Below are 23,023 nucleotides of genomic sequence, written 5' to 3' on the forward strand. Positions count from 1 at the left end.
TTTTTTTTTTTTATCTCATAATTTAAAAAAGGTATGCATTAAGGTGTTTAGTTGAATATCTGTGGCAAAAACAAAATGTAGACATTAATGCATTTCTTTAGCCTCCAATTTTTTTTTTTACAATGGTTGGGGAGTGCCATGTTGTTGGCACGTGACTTCAACACAGCGCCCCCTATCAGTCATGGTGTGTATACGTATATAAATCATGGCACATTTTAGTTTAAATTGTCCTACCTTTGTGGTGACACCTGGGTAAAAACATTTCTCAGTCTGCGTCCTAAACGACGCACTATCCCCTGGCCGTTGACTACGACGAGGGGGCTGAGGTGACAAAATAACATAGAAGGGTATTCCATGTCTCCTACGGAGAGAGTGATAGTGAGACACAGTGTATTCTCCTGGTGGTCAGAGCTACACTGGATCAGATACAAAAGAAGTTATCAAAACCATCAAATTAAAATAAAAAAAAGGCAAAAGTAAGAAAATTTACTTTAAAAAAAAAAGTGGCGGTTTGTGAGATTTCCAAGATGAAACGTAACTCTTTTGGAAAAATCTCTGTTCTCTTCTTAGAGAAGTCAAATAAATAGTTAGCTCCTTGGATTGGTGTGAGGGGGGGCTGGTGAACCAGTCCCATCCTGGATGCTTCTTGCTGTGTGTGTGTCTCAGCCCAGGCAGGCTCGTGAAGGCCCATAGCTCTGGGCCAGTAGGAAGGTCTGTACCACTTCCTGTGTCTGCTGGGGACTAGTATTAACATCCTCTAGGGCGTCCGCCACAGCAAACTGCCTATCCCGGAGCTGGTTCCAGTTGGACAGGACGTTGTGATACTCAAACACCTTCTCATAGTTCCCTACTGAGTTGTAGAGTTTGATCAGCCCCCGGTAGTCGTACTCCAGACCGCTGTAGCCCTCGCCGAATAGTTTCTTACCTGACAGGGGAAAGATAAACCACGAGTAAAAACAAAAACAGAAGACCGACACAAGCATGTGGCATCAGAGAAGTATTCACACCTCTTGATTTATTTTGTTGTGTCGCAAAAGTGAGATTAAAAATGGATTTGATTGTCATTTTTTTTTTGTCAACGATCTAAAACAAAATACTTTGACATTTTTAAAGAAAAATTCAAACATTTATAAAAAAAAATTAAACACGAATATATTTTGATTAGTTAAATTCTCAACCCTGAGTCAATGCATGTTATAATCATTACAGCTGTGAGGGTTTCTGGGTAAGTCTAAGAGCTTTGCATACCTGGATTGTGCAACATTTGCCCATTATTCTTTAAAAATTCTTCAAACTCTGTCAAGTTGGTTGTTGATCATTGATAGGAAGCCAATTTCAAGTTTTGCCATAGATTTTCAAGACGATTTAAGTCAAAACTGTAACTAGGCCACTCAGGAACATTCAATGTCGTCTTGGTAAGCAACTCCAGTGTACAGTGCCTTGCGAAAGTATTCGGCCCCCTTGAACTTTGCGACCTTTTGCCACATTTCAGGCTTCAAACATAAAGATATAAAACCATATTTTTTTGTGAAGAATCAACAACAAGTGGGACACAATCATGAAGTGGAACGACATTTATTGGATATTTCAAACTTTTTTGAACTTTTTTTTTTTGAAAAATTGGGAGTGCAAAATTATTCAGCCCCTTTACTTTCAGTGCAGCAAACTCTCTCCAGAAGTTCAGTGAGGATCTCTGAATGATCCAATGTTAACCTAAATGACTAATGATGATAAATACAATCCACCTGTGTGTAATCAAGTCTCCGTATAAATGCACCTGCACTGTGATATTCTCAGAGGTCCGTTAAAAGCGCAGAGAGCATCATGAAGAACAAGGAACACACCAGGCAGGTCCGAGATACTGTTGTGAAGAAGTTTAAAGCCGGATTTGGATACAAAAATATTTCCCAAGCTTTAAACATCCCAAGGAGCACTGTGCAAGTGATAATATTGAAATGGAAGGAGTATCAGACCACTGCAAATCTACCAAGACCTGGCCGTCCCTCTAAACTTTCAGCTCATACAAGGAGAAGACTGATCAGAGATGCAGCCAAGAGGCCCATACTCACTCTGGATGAACTGCAGAGATCTACAGCTGAGGTGGGAGACTCTGTCCATAGGACAACAATCAGTCGTATATTGCACAAATCTGGCCTTTGTGGAAGAGTGGCAAGAAGAAAGCCATTTCTTAAAGATATCCATAAAAAGTGTTGTTTAAAGTTTGCCACAAGCCACCTGGGAGACACACCAAACATGTGGAAGAAGGTGCTCTGGTCAGATGAAACCAAAATTGAACTTTTTAGCAACAATGCAAAACTTTATGTTTGGCATAAAAGCAACACAGCTCATCACCCTGAACACACATCCCCACTGTCAAACATGGTGGTGGCAGCATCATGGTTTGGGCCTGCTTTTCTTCAGCAGGGACAGGGAAGATGGTTAAAATTGATGGGAAGATGGATGGAGCCAAATACAGGAGCATTCTGGAAGAAAACCTGATGGAGTCTGCAAAAGACCTGAGACTGGGACGGATATTTGTCTTCCAACAAGACAATGATCCAAAACAAAGCGAAATCTACAATGGAATGGTTCAAAAATAAACATATCCAGGTGTTAGAATGGCCAAGTCAAAGTCCAGACCTGAATCCAATCGAGAATCTGTGGAAAGAACTGAAAACTGCTGTTCACAAATGCTCTCCATCCAACCTCACTGAGCTCGAGCTGTTTTGCAAGGAGGAATGGGAAAAAATTTCAGTCTCTCGATGTGCAAAACTGATAGACATACCCCAAGCGACTTACAGCTGTAATCGCAGCAAAAGGTGGCGCTACAAAGTATTAACTTAAGGGGGCTGAATAATTTTGCACGCCCAATTTTTCAGTTTTTGATTTGTTAAAAAAGTTTGAAATATCCAATAAATGTTGTTCCACTTCATGATTGTGTCCCACTTGTTGTTGATTCTTCACAAAAAAATACAGTTTTATATCTTTATGTTTGAAGCCTGAAATGTGGCAAAACGTCGCAAAGTTCAAGGGGGCCAAATACTTTCGCAAGGCACTGTATATTTGGCCTTGTGTTTTAGGTTATTGTGTTGCTGAAAGGTGAATTCATCTCCCAGTGTCTGGTGGGAAGCAGACTGATCCAGGTTTTCCCTCTAGGATTTTGCCTGTGCATAGCTGTATTCTAATTATTTTCAACACCCCAAAAAACCCTCCATGGTCCTTGCTGCTGACAAACATACCCATAACATGATGCAGCCACAACTACGCATAAAAATCTGAAGATTCCAACACATCACTGAGTACATTTGCCCTAAACATAACGCTTTGTATTCAGGACAACAACAAAAATAATTTCTTTGCCATATTTTTTTGCAGTATTACTTAAGTACCTTGTTGCAAACACAAGGCGTGTTTTTGAATATTTTTTATTCGGTACAGGCTTCCTTCTTTTCACTCATTTAAGTTAGTAGAGTAACTACAATGCTGTTTATCCATCCTCATATCACAGCCATTAAACTCTGTGACTGTTTTAAAGTAATCATTGGCATCATGGTGAAATCCCTGAGCAGTTTCCTTCCTCTCCAGCAACTGAGTTAGGAAGGACGTCTGTATCTTTGTAGTGACTGGGTGTATTGATACACCATCCAAAGTGTAATTAATAACTTCACCCTGCTTAAATGGATAATCAATGTCTGTTTTTTTGTGTGTTTTTTTCCACATCTACCAATCGGTGCCCTTTTTTGCAAGGCATTGAAAAACCTCCCTGTTTTTTTGAGGTTGAAATTCACTGCTCGGTTGAGGGACAGATTGAATGTGTAGGGTACTAGTCCTCAGTGCTACAGGCGTCATTATATACCCGGGTTTGATTCCAGGCCGTATCACAACCGGCCGTGATTGGGAGTCCCATAGGGAGGCATACAATTGGCCCAATGTCACCCGGTGTAGGCCGTCATTGAAAATAAGAATTTGTTCTCAATTGACTTGCCTAGTTAAATAAAACTTATATGATTTGTAAGCACATTTTACTCCGGAACTTTCCAAATCAAAAAAAGGGTTGAAGATACTTCCGCTTTTCATTTTTGATTCATTAAAAAAATATATACAGGCCTACATAGTAACAATAGCTTGGCTATATACAGTGCCTTGCGAAAGTATTCGGCCCCCCTGAACTTATTAACTTAAGGGGGCTGAATAATTTTGCACGCCCAATTTTTCAGTTTTTGATGTGTTAAAAAAAGTTTGAAATATCCAATAAATGCCGTTCCACTTCATGATTGTGTCCCACTTGTTGTTGATTCTTCACAAAAAAAATACAGTTTTATATCTTTATGTTTGAAGCCTGAAATGTGGCAAAAGGTCGCAAAGTTCAAGGGGGCCGAATACTTTCACAAGGCACTGTATATACAAAACAAATTCAATTAACAGGCTCACCTGTTAATTGAAATGCATTCCAGGTGACTACCTCATGACGCTGGTTGAGAGAATGCCAAGAGTGTGCAAAGCTGTCATCAAGGCAAAGGGTGGCTACTTTGAAGAACCTCAAATATATATTGATTTGTTTAACACTTTTTGGTTTCTACATGATTCCATTTGTGTTATTTCATAGTTTTGAGGTCTTCACTATTATTCTACAATGTAGAAAATTGTAAAAATAAAGAAAAACCCTGGAATGAGTAGGTGTTCTAGAACCCTGGAATGAGTAGGTGTTCTAGAACCCTGGAATGAGTAGGTGTTTCCGAACATTTGACTGGTACTATACATCGGTGCATTCAGAAAGTATTTAGACCCCTGGACTTTTTCTACATTTTGTAACGTTACAGCCTTATTCTAAAATGTATTGCATTATCCCCCCTCATCAACACACACAATGACAAAGCAAAAAAACAGTTTTTTTTAGAAATGTTTGCAAATGTATTAAACAAATGGAAATATGACATTTACTAAGTATTCAGACCCTTTACTCAGTACTTTGTTGAAGCACCTTTGAAAGCGATTACAGCCTCAAGTCTTCTTGGGTAGGACGCTACAAGCTTGGCACGCCTGTAGTTTCTCCCATTCTTCTCTGCAGATCCTCTCAAGTTCTGTCAGGTTGGATGGGGAGCGTCACTGCACAGCTATTTTCAGGTCTTTCCAGAGATGATCGATCAGGTTCAAGTCCGGGCTCTGGCTGGGCTAGTCAAGGACATTCAGAGACTTTTCCCAAAGCCACTCCTGCGTTGTCTTGGCTGTGTGCTTAGGGTCGTTGTTCTGTTGGAAGGTGAACCTTCACCCCAATCTGAGGTGCTGAGCACTCTGGAGCAGGTTTTCATCAAGGATCGCTCCATTCATCTTTCCCCTCGATCCTGACTAGTCTCCCAGTCCCTGCTTCTGAAAAACATCCCCACGGCATGATGCTGCCACCACCACGCTTCACCGTAGGGATGCTGCCACCACCACGCTTCACCGTAGGGATGCTGCCACCACCACGCTTCACCGTAGGGATGGTGCCACCACCACGCTTCACCGTAGGGATGGTGCCACCACCACGCTTCACCGTAGGGATGGTGCCACCACCACGCTTCACCGTAGGGATGGTGCCACCACCACGCTTCACCGTAGGGATGCTGCCACCACCACGCTTCACCGTAGGGATGCTGCCACCACCACGCTTCACCGTAGGGATGCTGCCACCACCACGCTTCACCGTAGGGATGGTGCCACCACCACGCTTCACCGTAGGGATGGTGCCACCACCACGCTTCACCGTAGGGATGGTGCCAGGTTCCCTCCAGAAGTAACTCTAAGTATTCAGGTCAAAGGGTTCAATCTTGGTTTCATCAGACCAGAGAATCTTGTTTCTTCTGGTCGACATCCTTTAGGTGCCTTTTGGAAAACTCCAAGTGGGCTGTCATGTGCCTTTTTACTGAGGAGTGACTTCCGTCTGGTTACTCTACCATAAAGACCGGATTGGTGGAGTGCTGCAGAGTTGGTTGTCCTTCTGGAAGGTTCTCCCATCTCCACAGAGGAACTCTTAAGCTCTGTCAGAGTGACAAGTCAGATTCTTGGTCACCTGACCAAGGCCCTTCTCCCCCGATTGCTTAGTTTGGCCGGGCGGCCAGCTCTAGGAAGGGTCTTGGTGGTTCCAAACTTCTTCCATTTAAGAATTATGGAGGCCATTGTGTTCTTGGGGACCTTCAATGCTGCAGACATTTTTTGGTACCCTTCCCCAGATCTGTGCCCTCGAAACGATCCTGTCTCAGAGCTCTATGGACCTCATTGCTCTGACATGCACTGTCAACCGTGGGACCTTATATAGACAGGTCTGTGCCTTTCCAAATCATGTCCAATTAAATTGACCACAGGTGGACTCCAATCAAACAAAGGATGATCAATGGAAACAGGATGCACCTGAGCTCAATTTCAAGTCTCATAGCAAAGGGTCTGAATATTTACGCAAATAAGGTATCCGTGTATCTTTTATTTGCAAACATTTCTAAAAACATGTTTCCGCTTTGTCATTATGTACACTTACCGATGGAGATGGACCGTCGGTAGAGTCTCTCAGCATCTTCATACTGGTTCATGTCATAGTTATAGAGCGAGGCCAGATGACCCACAGACAGAGCCACCTCATAGTCCTCCTGCCCCAGAAGCTGCTCCTTGATCTGGATGGCCTTGATGTGCATCTCTTCAGCCTCCTACAACACACAGTTTAAAATGTTGTGGAGAGAGAGGTAGGATAGACAGCGGTAGAAAAAGTAGTGTATCAGGTGATCAAGTTGCTGCTTTCAGGGGCTGCAGCACTACCATTGGACAGCAGTGTGTGTGTCTCCCCCCCCCAACTAACCTTGAACTTCCTCATGGACTGGTAGAGCCGTCCCAGGTTTCCGTAGTGTTTGGCTGTCTGGACGTTGAACTCTCCGAAGGCTTTCTTGGCCAGCTGTAGAGAGGACAGGTGCAGGTCATAGGCCTCCTGCAGCAGGCGTTCCTCCGTCTCCTTGTTGTGGCAGTCGATGGCGATCTCCTCCAGGATCAGAGCTGGGTGGGGAGGAAACACAGGGTTAGATACAGACGTCTTCTTGTTGTGGCAGTCAATGGCGATCTCCTCCAGGATCAGAACTGGGGGAGGCAGTAATATGTACAGTTGAAGTCAGAAGTTTACATACACTTAAGTTGGAGTCATTAAAACTAATTTTTCAACCACTCCACAAATTTCTTGTTAACAAACTATAGTTTTGGCAAGTCGGTTGTGAATGACAAGTAATTTTTCACAGACAGATTATTTCACTGTGTCACAATTCCAGTGGGTGAGAAGTTTACATACACTAAGTTGACTGTGCCTTTAAACAGCTTGGAAAATTCCAGAAAAGGATGTCATGGCTTTAGAAGATTCTGATAGGCTGATTGACATCATTTGAGTTAATTGGAGGTGTACCTGTGGATGTATTTCAAGGCCTACCTTCAAAATCAGTGCCTCTTTGCTTGACGACATGGGAAAATCGAAAGAAATCAGCCAAGACCTCAGAACAAAAATTGCAGACCTCCACAAGTCTGGTTCATCCTTGGGAGCAATTTCTAAATGCCTGAAGGTACCATGTTCATCTGTACAAACAACAGTACACAAGTATAAACACCATGGGACCACACAGCCGTCATACCGCTCAGGAAGGAGACGCGTTCTGTCTTCTAGAGATTAATCCCAACATAAGCAAAGGACCTTGTGAAGATGCTGGAGGAAACAGATACAAAAGTATCTATATCCACAGTAAAACGAGTCCTATATCGACATAACCTGAAAGGCCGCTCAGCAAGGAAGAAGCCACTGCTCCAAAACCGCCACCGCCATAAACAAGCCAGACTACGGTTTGCAACTGCACAAGGGGACAAAGATTGTAATTTTTGGAGAAATGTCCTCTGGTCTGATGAAACAAAAATAGAACTGTTTGGCCATAATGACCATCGTTATATTTGGAGGTAAAAGGGGGAGGCTTGCAAGCTGAAGAACATCATCCCAACCATGAAGCACGGGGGTGGCAGCATCATGTTGTGGGGGTGCTTAGCTGCAGGAGGGACTGGTGCATTTCACAAAATAGATTGCATCATGAGGTAGGAAAATTGTGGATATATTGAAGCAACATCTCAAGACATCAGTCAGGAAGTTAAAGCTTAGTCGCAAATGGGTCTTCCAAATGGACAATGACCCCAAGCATACTTCCAAAGTTGTGGCAAAATGGCTTAAGGACAACAAAGTCAAGGTATTGGAGTGGCCATCACAAAGTCCTGACCTCAATCCTATAGAAAATGTGTGGGAAGAACTGAAAAGTTGTGTACGAGCAAGGAGGCCTACAAACCTGACTCCGTTACACCAGCTCTGTCAGGAGGAATGGGCCAACATTCACCCAGCTTTTTGTGGGAAGCTTGTGGAAGGCTACCCAAAACGTTTGACCCAAGTTAAACAATTTAAAGGCAATGCTACCAAATACTAATTGAGTGTATTTAAACTTCTGACCCACTGGGAATGTGATGAAAGAAATAAAAGCTCCCATTATTCTGACATTTCACATTCTTAAAATAAAGTGGTGATCCTAACTGACCTAAAACAGGGAATTTCTACAAGGATTAAATGTCAGGAATTGTGAAAAACTGAGTTTAAAATGTATTTGGCTAAGGTGTATGTAAACTTCCGACTTCACCTGTATATGATTACACATCACACGACCAACATCCACACAATCTGGCCATGAGCTAGAAACAGTCGATAACATCTCGATAAATCCTTCTAGGAAGAGTAGTCAGAAAGGACTTTGCCGTTTCTCCTCATCTCATGACTGACTGTGGTCAAAGCCACGCTCCAGAGGCACTACACAGCACTGTGATGACTCAGATGCCAGCTTGGAGTGACTCAGCGATTTAGACTGGGGGGGATCACCTTTGACCCTCTTGGAGGAGGCCAGTAGTAGATGGTCTTCAGGGAGAATGTGAGTTATGATGTCTATGGCTCGTTCTGCATGAAATCTGGAGAAACAAAATGATTGAGTAAGAGGCTGACACTTAGACACACTGCTCAGAACAAAAACACTTTCCAAGAAAACAGATTACTTCTGAAGTACTATGTATACTAGGTATTTGAGGGTTAGGAGGAGATGAGGGGTACTGACCAAACATACACATGAAGGGTGGGTTCTGCCACACTACAAAATGACAGACGAAACCTTTTTACAATCCTTCCTCTTGTCCTTATGGTCAGCTATATCTTCATCAGAATAGACTATTCCTAGTTCCTATTCCTTCATTGTGCTTCTATTCCCATTAAAAAAGGTACACGCCCTGAGCGTTACACCTGCAGTAACCTTGAGTGACTTGAGACTTTTACAGTACCAGCAAACTACGGAAATGACAGAAAAATTATTCAAGTCTGCGTCCCAAAAATGGCACCTTATCCATGTCATAGTTCACCCCCGACACCCCTATTCCCTCGTCAACAGTAGTGCACTATATTAGGGAATAGGAGGCCTTTTAGGGTGCAGATTTTTTTTTTAAAGGGGGGGGGAGTCTAACGTAATTATCTAGCAGGGTCAAAGCCAGTCCAGGAGTAGTAGAGGAAGGAACGGGGTAGCTACTCACAGAGCGTTGGCGAATTTCCCTGAGCTGTACTGGTGTACGTAGGAGGAGTAAGCCAGGTCTTCGTGAGCCGTCGCTACGTGGATGTTCTTCCCCCCGAATACAGACTGTCTGATGTCCAGAGCCGTCTGCACATGAGAGAGAGAAACCAGCATATGGATGTAGTCAAATCAAATCACGGTTTTATTGGTCACATGGTTAGCAGATGTTAATGCGAGTGTAACGAAATGCTTTGTGCTTCTAGTTCCGACCGTGCAGTAATATCTAACAAGTAATCTAACAATTTCACAACAACTACCTTAAACACACAAGTGTAAAGGAATGAATAAGAACATGTACATATAAATATATAAATGAGCGATGGCCGAACGGCATAGGCAAGATGCAGTAGATGGTATAGAGTACAGTATATACATATGAGATGAGTAATGTAGGGTATGTAAACATTATATAAAGTGGCATTGTTTAAAGTGACTAGTGATACATTTATTACATCTAATTTTTAATTATTAATGTGGCTGGAGTTGAGTCAGTGTGTTGGCAGCAGCCACTCAATGTTAGTGGTGGCTGTTTAACAGTCTGATGGCCTTGAGATAGAAGCTGTTTTTCAGTCTCTCGGTCCCAGCTTTGATGCACCTGTACTGACCTCGCCTTCTGGATGTGAACTAGTGAACTACTTTTGACCAGGGAACTAACTAAAAAGGGGATTTTAGGGTTGAAAAACTCTGGGAACTTTCCCCAAATTCCCAGGTTTTCCTGATTTTTTTCCCTGATTCCAGGAATTGTCTAACCAGGATTTGGGGAAAGTTGTGAAATGTTGCCACCCTAGATAAAAAGGATAGTGTATAGTCGATATGAATAACCCACCTGGTAGATGGCCACTGACTGGCAGATGTTATCTACGTTCAGGAGGTAGAAGCCATAGTCCAGAAGAGTGTCTGAGTATTTAGGATGCTTTTGTCCAAAATGCTCCCTGAAACAGAGTGATCCAGGAACACGAATAATTAAAGAGAGAGAGAGACAGAGAACGAGAGAGAGCGAGAGAGAGAGAGCCATTAAGAACACCTGCTCTTTCCATGACAGGCTGATCAGGTGAAAGCTACGATCCATTATGTCACTTGTTAAGTCCACTTCAATCAGTGTAGATGAAGGGGAGGAGACAGGTTAAAGAAGGATTTTTAAGCCTTGAGACAATTGAGACATTGATTGTGTTTGTGTGCCATTGAGAGGGTGAATGGACAAGACTAAATATTAAAGTGTCTTTGAAAGAGGTATGGTAGTAGGTGCCAGGCGCAATGGTTTGTGCCAAGAACTGCTGGGAATTTTCCATGAGTGTGTATCAAGAATGGGCCACCACCCAAAGGACATCCAGCCAACTTGACAACTGTGTGGGGATACATTGGAGTCAACGTGGACCAGCATCCCTGTGGAACGCTTTCAACACCTTGTGGAGTCAACATGGGGCCAGCAGCCCTGTGGAACGCTTTCAACACCTTGTGGAGTCAACATGGGGCCAGCATCCCTGTGGAACGCTTTCAACACCTTGTGGAGTCAACATGGGGCCAGCATCCCTGTGGAACGCTTTCAACACCTTGTAGAGTCCATGACCTGACGAATTGAGGCTGGTCTGAGGGAGAACGGAGGTGCCACTCAATATTAGGAAGGTGTTCTTAATGTTTGGTATACACAATGTGTGCGGGTAATATATATATATATATATATATATACATACACACACAATATATAAAACACTGAGGTTGGCCAACCTATAAAAGGATTTATAAAAGGACACATTAAAATATAAAAAGTGTTACCATAAAAAGGAGTCCATAAAAACAAGGAAGTCATACCGTGCCAGAAACACAGCGTGTTTAATCAGCTGTTCGGCTTTCCTGAACTCCCTCTTCACAACACAGGCCTGTTAAAAAGAGAGACACAGCCAAGCAGACGTTACCCTGTATTCTCCGACTGCGTCCCATATTTAAACCTAGTCCGTATATAGTGCACTACTTGTTTTTTTGTTTTTTGTACAAAATATTTATTGCCATTTCTTCTTTTTACAATCATCAAAATAGGACACAGATAAATGCCCTGTTATTCCTTCCACCTACTATAGTGCACTACATTGACCAAAGCTCATATATCCATTTACCTTTCTCTTATCAGACCTGCCACAACTGAAGTTTCTTCTGGAAAAAAAATGAATGAATTGTGTTCTAGTCTCTCTATATTACCTCCTGTTCTGCGGTCAGCCACAGACACGCTGCTTATATTGCGTGTATACAAGGCTAGTTCCTTCCCCGAGGGAAAGGGGACGGAATAGGATTGATGTTATCCTTTAGCAAACCATGTCTCAGTCACTAATATTTCCACAGCGTCTCAAACACCATCCACATAACATTTCGCGTGTGACCCAAAATTGAACACCCACAATTGCCTCTATTAGGACACTACTTTTCAACCAGAACAGAGTGTGCCAAAAAATGGGTCCTGGTCAAACTAAGCCTTTTTGAGCCACAGCCACCGTCTCCATAACATTGCTGTTACCTTGGAGGCTTGCCTGAGGACATCCACCATCACTTTGACAGGCAGGCCCTCTGTGATCTCCTTCATGGCTTCTATACACCACCTGTAGGCCTTCGACACACAGGAGCAGGAAACAAGACTCATCATTATTTACATTTTTTTTTTGGGGGGGGTCATTTAGGTAGATGCTCTTATCCGGTGACTTCAAAAATCAGTCTGATCAACAACGAAAAAAGGACTTTCTATATCCAAAGTTTCTTGCTAGCCTCCTCGGGCCTGACGTTTAGCATTTTCTGGTAGTGTAGGGAGAACAATATCCTGTATGGCTCGCACACAAAATATGACTAACAGTTTTTTTTTTTACTACCGGTTTATGATTGAATAAGAGTAAGTTTGAAAAAGCTTTGGTTTGAAAATAGATTTTGTGAAGAAATAAAAAGCCTACCTCATCGTAGTGACTCTTGGCAAAGAGCAAGGCACACAGCTCTCCATACAGGGCTGCTTTGTTGGCGTGGTGACCGTGTTTGGCTAGTTTGTCCATGTAGGACTGGGCCAGCTTGAATGTCTCTTCTCCCTGGTGGTATTTACAGTTCCCATTACGGACATGGAGCAGCCTGAGGAACACAGAGAACAGATGAGGGAAAGAGGCTCCTGTACCTACCAGCAATGAGGAAAATTAACTCGAGCTAGAACACCTTTATTCAGAAACTATTACAGCCAGCCAGACACGAACAGACAGCCAGCCAGCCACAAACAGACAGCCAGCCAGACACAAACAGACAGCCAGCCAGACACAAACAGACAGCCAGCCAGACACAAACAGACAGCCAGCCAGACACAAACAGACAGCCAGCCAGACACAGACAGACAGCCAGCCAGACACAGACAGACAGCCAGCCAGACACAAACAGACAGCCAGACACAAACAGACAGCCAGCCAGACACAAACAGACAGCCAGCCAGACACAAACAGACAGCCAGCCAGACACAAACAGACAGCCAGCCAGACACAAACAGACAGCCAGCCAGACACAAACAGACAGCCAGCCAGACACAAACAGACAGCCAGCCAGACACAAACAGACAGCCAGCCAGACACAAACAGACAGACAGCCAGCCAGCCAGACAGCCAGCCAGCCAGCCAGCCAGCCAGACACAAACAGACAGCCAGCCAGACACAAACAGACAGCCAGCCAGACACAAACAGACAGCCAGCCAGACACAAACAGACAGCCAGCCAGACAAGGACAGACAGCCAGCTAGCCAGCCGGACACAAACAGCGAGCTAGACAGACAGCCAACTAGCCAGCCAGACAAGGACAGACAGCCAGCCAGACAAGGACAGACAGCCAGCCAGACACGAACAGACAGCCAGCCAGACACGAACAGACAGCCAGCCAGACACGAACAGACAGCCAGCCAGACACGAACAGACAGCCAACTAGCCAGCCAGACACGAACATACAGCCAGCCAGCCAACAGACAAGAACAGCCAGCCAGACAGCCAGCCAAGAACAGCCAGCCAAGAACAGCCAGCCAGACAGCCAGCCAAGAACAGCCAGCCAGACAGCCAGCTAGACAAGGACAGCCAGCCAGCTAGACAAGGACAGCCAGCCAGCTAGACAAGGACAGCCAGCCAGCTAGACAAGGACAGCCAGCCAGCTAGACAAGGACAGCTAGACAAGGACAGCTAGACAAGGACAGCTAGACAAGGACAGCTAGACAAGGACAGCTAGACAAGGACAGCTAGACAAGGACAGCCGGACAGCCAGACAGCTAGCTATCCAGCCAGACACGAACAGCCAGCCAGCCAGACAAGAACAGAGAACCAGCCAGCCAGCCAGACAAGAACAGACAACCAGCCAGCCAGCCAGACAACCAGCCAGCCAGCCAGCCAAGAACAGACAACCAGCCAGCCAGCCAGCCAAGAACAGACAACCAGCCAGCCAGACAACCAGCCAGACAAGAACAGACAACCAGCCAGACAAGAACAGACAACCAGCCAGCCAGCCAGACAAGAACAGACAACCAGCCAGCTAGCCAGACAAGAACAGCCAGCCAGCCAGACAAGAACAGCCAGCCAGCCAGCCACAGACAAGAACAGCCAGCCAGACAAGAACAGCCAACCAGCCAGACAAGAACAGCCAACCAGCCAGCCAGCCAGACAAGAACAGCCAACCAGCCAGCCAGCCAGACAAGAACAGCCAACCAGCCAGACAAGAACAGCCAGCCAGCCAGACAAGAACAGCCAGCCAGCCACAGACAAGAACAGCCAGCCAGCCAGACAAGAACAGACAACCAGCCAGCCAGCCAGCCAAGAACAGACAACCAGCCAGCCAAGAACAGACAAGAACAGACAGCCAGCCAGCCAGACAAGAACAGACAGCCAGCCAGCCAGACAAGAACAGAGAACCAGCCAGCCAGCCAGACAAGAACAGACAACCAGCCAGCCAGCCAGACAACCAGCCAGCCAGCCAGCCAAGAACAGACAACCAGCCAGCCAGCCAGCCAAGAACAGACAACCAGCCAGCCAAGAACAGACAACCAGCCAGCCAGACAACCAGCCAGACAAGAACAGACAACCAGCCAGACAAGAACAGACAACCAGCCAGCCAGCCAGACAAGAACAGACAACCAGCCAGCTAGCCAGACAAGAACAGCCAGCCAGCCAGACAAGAACAGCCAGCCAGCCAGCCACAGACAAGAACAGCCAGCCAGACAAGAACAGCCAACCAGCCAGACAAGAACAGCCAACCAGCCAGCCAGCCAGACAAGAACAGCCAACCAGCCAGCCAGCCAGACAAGAACAGCCAGCCAGCCAGACAAGAACAGCCAGCCAGCCAGACAAGAACAGCCAGCCAGCCAGACAAGAACAGCCAGCCAGCCAGACAAGAACAGCCAGCCAGCCAGCCACAGACAAGAACAGCCAGCCAGCCAGACAAGAACAGACAACCAGCCAGCCAGCCAGCCAAGAACAGACAACCAGCCAGCCAAGAACAGACAAGAACAGACAGCCAGCCAGCCAGACAAGAACAGACAACCAGCCAGCCAGCCAGACAAGAACAGCCAGCCAGCCAGACAAGAACAGCCAACCAGCCAGCCAGCCAGACAAGAACAGCCAGCCAGCCAGCCAAGAACAGCCAGCCAGCCAGCCACAGACAAGAACAGCCAGCCAGCCAGCCACAGACACGAACAGCCAGCCAGCCAGACAAGAACAGCCAGCCAGCCAGCCACAAACAAGAACAGCCAGCCAGCCAGCCACAGACAAGAACAGACAAGAACAGACAGCCAGCCAGCCAAGAACAGACAACCAGCCAGCCAAGAACAGACAACCAGCCAGCCAAGAACAGACAAGAACAGACAGCCAGCCAGCCAGACAGACAAGAACAGACAACCAGCCAGCCAGCCAGACAAGAACAGACAACCAGCCAGCCAGCCAGACAAGAACAGACAACCAGCCAGCCAGACAAGAACAGACAACCAGCCAGCCAGACAAGAACAGACAACCAGCCAGCCAGACAAGAACAGACAACCAGCCAGCTAGACAAGAACAGACAACCAGCCAGCCAGACACAGCTAGGACCTACCTGACACAGCACTCCACAGCTCGGTACCAGTGCAGCACCTCGTCGTGGAGCGTGCTCAGCTGCAGGCACGACAGGAACACCTTCTCTGCATCACAGTACCAGCCTGCGTCAGACAGGAAGCCACCTAGAGGACAGAACCGACCATAACAACAAAGTATCAACTGGGGTACCTCCCAGATAGCCTAAGACCACAGTATGGTAGTGGGGTGTTGCAAGTCATCTTGTTTGCAGTTGCACCAAGTATTTCAGAAGATGGATAAGATAGCCATGTTGTGTGTGTGTGTGTCCCCAATGGCACCGTATTCCCTATATAGTGCACTACTTTTGACCAGAGCCCTACGAGTTCTGGTCAAAAGTAGTGCACTATATACGGTATAGGATGCCATTTGGGACATGGCTTCTTCGCCTTACCTAAAATGAAGCCGAACTGAATGGCCTTCTCTTTGACGTGTGCGTCTGACTCTGCGATGTAGGAGCAGCGACGGCTGAAGGAGTTGGCCAGGACGAAGGACACCTTCACGCCATGGTCCATCAGGGCCTGGAAACAGTGGTGTAGCAGGTGTCTGGTAGGAGGGACAGAGTAGCTAAGGATTTTTTTTTTAAGCTTTCATTTGACATATTAAAGGGGACACAAAAAGGGGATAATAAAAGCCGAGAAAAGTCTCCGGATGAGAGCGAGGGGTGTTCGCACTAAAAACCAAAGCTCTACAACCTGAAGCAGACTAGACAGTTTAACACATCAACATTGATATGATCAATGTTAAGTGGAAGGGGGGGGGGGGGGGTACATTAGGACTGCCATTAGTCTGAAATACCTGGGGACTTTTTGGCACAACACCACACCGGTTAACAGTGTGAACTAAGGCTGGGAAATGCCAGCGACATCACGATACCATATCCACCACACTTAGGTTCCCGATGCGACACGTCGTGCGATATGCATTGCGATTCGATACTGTGATTTTATTGCAATTTGATGTTTCATAACGTATTGCTCAGAGAGAGAGAGAGAGAGAGACGAGAGAGACGAGAGAGACAGAGACAGAGACAGAGACAAGACAGAGACGAGAGAGAGACGAGAGAGAGACGAGAGACAGAGACAGAGAGAGAGAGAGAGAGAGAGAGAGAGAGAGAGAGAGAGAGAGAGAGACAGAGAGACAGAGAGAGACAGAGAGAGAGAGAGAGACAGACAGAGAGAGAGAGACAGACAGAGAGAGAGAGAGAGAGAGACAGAGAGAGAGACAGAGAGAGAGAGAGAGAGACAGAGAGAGAGAGAGACAGAGAGAGAGACAGAGAGAGAGAGACGAGAGAGAGAGCCAGGAGAAAATTAGTTTTGATCAGTCATGGAAATAAAAGTGCTGAAAACTATTTTTTATTTTTATTTTTTAAGAAGATGAGAGAACAAGCTATAGGATGAATAACGCCGGAGATTTGGCACAGGTAAAACTATTGTTACAAATCGATACTGGGGAGTCAAAGTCTGGATATAATATCATCCAGAATAATATCAAGATAGGTTATTGTATCGATGTTCTTCCCCCATCACTGAAGGCCAAGCTGCATGACCCACAGTCATGAGACAGGAGTCATCTTTTTAGGGGTGAGTGACACACACACACACTTTCTCCCTCTCTCTCGTTCTCTCTTGTCATAAACCACTCAGTCAGTCCAGCCAGGCAGCATGTGTCTCAGCAGGTCACCTTCACTACACATCATGTCAGAGTGGTGTAAAACAAGGCAGGACAGAGTGTGTGGGTGACTCCACTCTCAAACTGCAGTGGCCTTAGGTAGGTAATGTCATAGCACCCTATTCCCTACATAGTGAACTACTTTTCAAAAGTAGGGCGCAGACCTTGTTTCAGGGGGTCTTTTGAGGAACCACCTCAGAGACGGATAGTGGAAAGGAAACACCGACTGTCTTTGTGTGTGTGGGGTTACGACCCGGTCCATTTGGTACCTTACCTTTTGTCAGAAGCTCGCAGAACTTTGGCAAAAACCTCCAGCTCACAGAACTCCCCTCCCAGCTGGCATAGCTGGCCCTGTTGGTATAGCTGAGAGCAAGAGAGGAGAGAAACCTTTTGAGGTGGAGAAACCAAATAGGATCCTCGAGTGGGGGAGGGGTGCAGGAATGCCCACATACAGGAATGCCCCGAATTGCAGGCTGCAGTTGCACAATATTGCTGTTTTTGTCCAGACAGCATCAGATACAGTGTACGTGGGCTACAGGTACGGTGCATTCGGAAAGTATTCAGACCCCTTGACTTTTTCCACATTGTTACATTACAGCCTTTATTCTAAAATTGATTAAAAATCGTTATTTCCCATCAATCTACACACAATACCCCATAATGACAAAGCGAAAACAGGTTTAGACATTTTTGTAAATTTATTAAAAATGACTGTTTCCATTGATCCTCCTTGAGATGGAGTCCACCTGTGGATAAATGCAATTGATTGGACATGATTTGGAAAGGGACACACCTGTCTATATAAGGTCCAACAGTTGACGGTGCATGTCAGAGCAAAAACCAAGCCATGAGATCAAAGGAATTGTCAGTAGAGCTCCGAGACAGGATTGTCTTGAGGGACAGATCTGGGGAAGGGTACCAAAAAAATGTCTGCAGCATTGAAGGTCCAAGAACATAGTGGCCTCCATCATTCTTAAATGGAAGAAGTTTGGAACCACCAACACACTTCCTAGAGCTGTCCGCCCGGCCAAACTGAGCAATCGGGGGAGAAGGGCCTTGGTCAGGGAGGTGACCAAGAACTTGATGGTCACTCTGACAGAGCTCTAGAGTTCCTCTGTGGAGATGGAAGAACCTTCCAGAAGGATAACCATCTCTGCAACACTCCACCAATCAGACCTTTATGGTAGAGTGGCCAGACATGTGCCTTTTACGCATGACAGCCCGCTTGGAGTTTGCCAAAAGGCACTTAAAGACTAAGACCATGAGAAATAAGAATCTCTGGTCTGATGAAACCAAGATTGAACTCTTTGGCCTGACTTCTGGAGGAAACCTCGCACCATCCCTGCGGTGAAGCATGGTGGTGGCAGAATCATGCTGTGGGGATGTTTTTCAGTGGTAGGGACTGGGAGACTAGTCAGGATCAAGGGAATGATGAATAGCACAAAGTAAAGAGAGATCCTTGAGGAAAACCTGCTCCAGAGAGTGCTCAGGATCTCAGATTGGGGCAAAGGTTCACCTTCCAACAAGACAACAACCCTAAGCACACAGCCAAGACAACGCAGGAGTGGCTTTGGGACAAGTCTCTAAATGTCCTTAAGTGGGCCCCAACCAAAGCCCGGACTTGAACCACATCAAACTTTGATGTAGAGACCTGAAAATAGCTGTGCAGCTGACAGACCTTGAGAGGAGCTGACAGACCTTGAGAGGAGCTGACAGAGCTTGAGTGACCTACAGAGAAGAATGGGAGAAGCCCCAAATACACGTGTGCCAAGCTTGTAGCGTCATAGCCAAGAAGACTTGAGGCTGTAATCGCTGCCAAAGGTGCTTCAACAAAGTACTGAGTAAAGGGTCTGACTACTTATGTAAATATGATTTCCGTTTTTTTCATATACATTTGAAAAAAATGTCTAGACCTGTTTTTGCGTGGTCATTATGGGGTATTGTCTGTAGATTGATTTAATCCATTTTAGAATAAAGGCTGTAACATCAAAATGTGGGTCTGAATACTTTCTGAATGTCCCCTGCCTCCACGACGATGGCAGTATTATTTACTAAAGAAATACGTTAACATTGAACTTTAACTGAAAAATGTCTCATCTGTTATCTTCTCTGCCCCGCTCTGAAAACACCTCATTACCGCAACTTAATCTCAATGAAAAAACACGTTCGTTTAACACGGCGGCAGGGTAGCCTAGTGGTTAGAGCGTTGGACTAGTAACCGGAAGGTTGCGAGTTCAAACCCCCGAGCTGACAAGGTACAAATCTGTCGTTCTGCCCCTGAACAGGCAGTTAACCCACTGTTCCCAGGCCGTCATTGAAAATAAGAATTTGTTCTTAACTGACTTGCCTGGTTAAATAAAGGTAAAAAAAAAAAAAAACACGATGTGATTACAATGCACGGGAACTCTGTCAGGGACAATATGCCATTGATTATTGTGAACCAGTCTGTCCGTGATTAATGACATTTGTTCTTACTATTATGATAAACTTGGATTATATTATGAAATGATTTATCTATTGTTTTTGGCTGTAACTTTCTTTGTTTTTTCAACAATGTGGCCTCATAACCTGGGCACACAGACTTTGCTGCTGCTGAACCAAATACAATTGTGAAAACACTTCAGCTAGTGAAGTTCTTTATTCCACAAAATGTGAAGCATAATGTCTGTCTCCTAACAAGCTTCTTTTTCTTTGAGTAAACAACTAGCGAGCTAATGTTAGCTAGCTAGGCACAATAACAAACAAGAAACTGAGCTAACTAATTTAGCTAACGGTAGCAAGCTAAAAATAAAAAATCCCAATAGACTAACTAGCTAAAGTTTGGCCAAACAGTGACAGTCCTTACCTTATAGTACACATCAAATCGTATATTTTCAGGAAGGGAGCGAATGTCCTTTCTAGATCGACTGTAGTTGTCCACCACTGCAGATATAGCAGTGTTGTACAGTGTTTCAGGGATCCAGTCTAGCTCCACCGCCGCCATATTGTTTTCCTTCTTCAGCAACAGACTACTTCCAACCACAGATAGAATAAAGACACAGATATTTCACCACATGTATAAATGAGAAGCATCCGCTTGGCGTTTCCGCTCACTACCAAATATGGTAGTGAGGAGAAACTGGGAGACTTGGCAGTGGGAGAAGATAGAACGAGATGGGATTTTGGCCGATATCCTGCTAATTTACCTCATCGATGAAACATTTGATCTGAATACCTTTTTTGACGAACAGAGTGGATTTAGTTTGGTAGATTTTACCCTTTGTCCAAGTTTTCCCCGAAAATTGCGTGTTTTGAAGGCGTGAAAGGGCAAATTAGTTATTGTACACGCTTACTTCAGAGTATGCACAAACACAACCACAACCACTGGCTGTCATAATCCCATGTTTTGTCATGTACTGCGCTCTCTCTCTGCTCCCGACCGATGAGGGGGTTCGATTAATAGCGCCCGTGTATGCGTGTATTGCATGGTTTAACGTTTATTGCATTCGATTATGGAACTTGGCGTGAGCCAGGAGTCCTGCTCTGTCGGACGTTGAAGTCAGCTCAAAACAACAGTTACGTAAATTAAGCACGTGTAGTAATGAGAAGGGTTTTGTGTTTTCAAATGTTTTTTTAAATTTGTATAAAAACGCTTTAGTTGGCTTCCCAATTAAAACTAGTTAGAAAATTCAAAAATATAATTTTATGTTAAATAAATGTATGTTTCTGGACGATGCGCCATGCTGCCTTGTTGACAACATAACAGTGCGGCGCGGGTTACTGCTGACGTCACGGCCAGTGCCTTTCGGATCAGCAGAATCGAATCCGCCCAAAAAAAACTGTAAACGAAGCTCCCGACCAATGACTTCACCGACCAATGGGCGATAGATTTTTTTGGAATGCGCCTGCGGTTGCCACCTTCTGTCGGGTACTGGTACAGGCCACTTTGGTAGAGGATAGGTATAATACAATGTCGTTGGTACAGGACAGGTGGAATACGATGTAGTTGGTACAGGACAGGTAAAATACAATGTCGTTGGTACAGGACAGGTAAAATACAATGTCGTTGGTACAGGACAGGTGATAAAATATCGTTGGTACAGGATAGGTATAAGTCTCGCTGGTCATTGGGAATAGGGTGCCATTCGTGACATACTTTCGCTTTCTTCCGGGACAGTTTGTGGGTGATATGAACATATTTAATGTCTTTAATCTGGTCTCATGCCAAAATGTGTTGTAACTGGTATTATTTCAAATAGGTTTCTAACTTAAATTCCATGTTGCTAAAAGGGTATATCAAATTAAATAGCTTTTGTCACATGCGCCGAATACAACAGGTGTTGTTAACCTTATAGTGAAATGCTTACTTACAAGAAGAAAAAAACATGTATTTTTGTAATTTTTTAATAAATAATAATAATAGAAAAAAATAGAAATAACTAATTAAAGAGAAGCAATAGTATACAGTAGTTGTTGATATGTAATAAAAGCTGGAGATTTGGAGGAAATACTAATCAGAAAATCTACTGTACGTTGCAACCCCCCAATAAGTCAAGAAGACACCACTCAGAAAACATTTTTTTATTTATTTCACATATTTTCAATTCAAATGTTCCACATAAACACTGTACACATGCACTAGTTGCTGTCAGTGCTACGCGGAACAGGGTGGCATAACAGAATGAACCTGTAAAATGACTCACCTGGAAAAACAAAAGGAGGACACATCTCAAAATATATATAATATGGCAGTACTTTTGACCAGGGTTCCAGTCAAAATGTAGTGCATTACATCTAGAATAGGGTGTAATTTGGGACACCACCAAAATAAATGTTAATAAAAACATTATGCACAAAACAATCCAACAAAGTAACAGACAATACACCAGTATCACTTCACCTTTTTCCTCATCAATCCAGTTTAAAAAAAGAAGAAGATATATAACTAATATTGGCCTACTAGGAAATACAACAAACAAAAATGTTACAAAATGTCATTAAAATTGCACTTTGGTCTAGAAAAACAAAAAAAAAACTACATATACTGTATGACTAAAGATAATGAATAATTTAACGAGAACTTACCATCAAGCAAATGTGGCAGTCAACAGACCTTTCTAAAAAACACTAGCACTGCTAAAAAAAGTCTGATGCACTGTAAATATCACAACAGCAGCTAAAATGAGGACAAACGGGTGAAATAATGAACCGACGCTTGAACTTAAGTCACATCATAATCAGTAATATCCGTTTAGGTAACTGAAGACGAAGCGTCTTGACTGCTTTTCAAATAGAACATTCACATCATTCAAAAGATGTCATAAATAGCCTATCGGTCAAATTCCAAGTCAATCAACATGAGAATAAAATTGAAGTTTTTAGCTTATGACCCCCCCCCCCCCCCCCAACCCAACCAAGTGCTCTTCCTGAATTCAAAACCCTCTAAAACGAAGAAACAACAACTCAACACATGTACACAGAGTGTACAGAACATGATCAACGCCTGCTTGTTTCCATGACATAGACTGACCAGTGCAACTCAATATTAGGAAGGTGTTCTTAATGTTTTGTACACTCAGTGTATTGACATCTAGCTAGTTTCCCCATGACCACTTTCTCTTATAAGACCACTGCATCAGAACT

General features: G+C 44.5%; 1 protein-coding gene across 2 annotated transcripts; it reads right to left on the reverse strand.

Annotated features, from left to right (window-relative positions):
* On the reverse strand, nucleotides 1-20,788 carry LOC139385713 (amyloid protein-binding protein 2-like). Of its 2 annotated transcripts, XM_071130993.1 has the most exons (14): nucleotides 20,658-20,788; nucleotides 20,247-20,412; nucleotides 17,676-17,764; nucleotides 16,125-16,276; nucleotides 15,714-15,837; nucleotides 12,572-12,740; nucleotides 12,148-12,237; nucleotides 11,451-11,518; nucleotides 10,468-10,573; nucleotides 9,604-9,728; nucleotides 8,909-8,994; nucleotides 6,827-7,017; nucleotides 6,512-6,677; nucleotides 1-925 (listed from the first exon to the last, which is right to left on the reverse strand). In XM_071130993.1, exons 2-14 carry the CDS (start codon nucleotides 20,382-20,384, stop codon nucleotides 663-665), a joined length of 1,767 nt encoding a protein of 588 aa, XP_070987094.1. In that variant the 5' UTR covers nucleotides 20,385-20,412; nucleotides 20,658-20,788; the 3' UTR covers nucleotides 1-662. The 2 variants fall into 2 exon arrangements, with proteins under 2 accessions (XP_070987094.1, XP_070987093.1); XM_071130992.1 differs by lacking the exon at nucleotides 20,658-20,788 and having other exon boundaries at nucleotides 20,247-20,490.
* Nucleotides 20,789-23,023: the final 2,235 nt, after the last annotated feature.

This window comes from Oncorhynchus clarkii, chromosome 27 (assembly GCF_045791955.1).
Source record: "Oncorhynchus clarkii lewisi isolate Uvic-CL-2024 chromosome 27, UVic_Ocla_1.0, whole genome shotgun sequence".
Classification (NCBI taxonomy): Eukaryota; Metazoa; Chordata; class Actinopteri; order Salmoniformes; family Salmonidae; genus Oncorhynchus; species Oncorhynchus clarkii.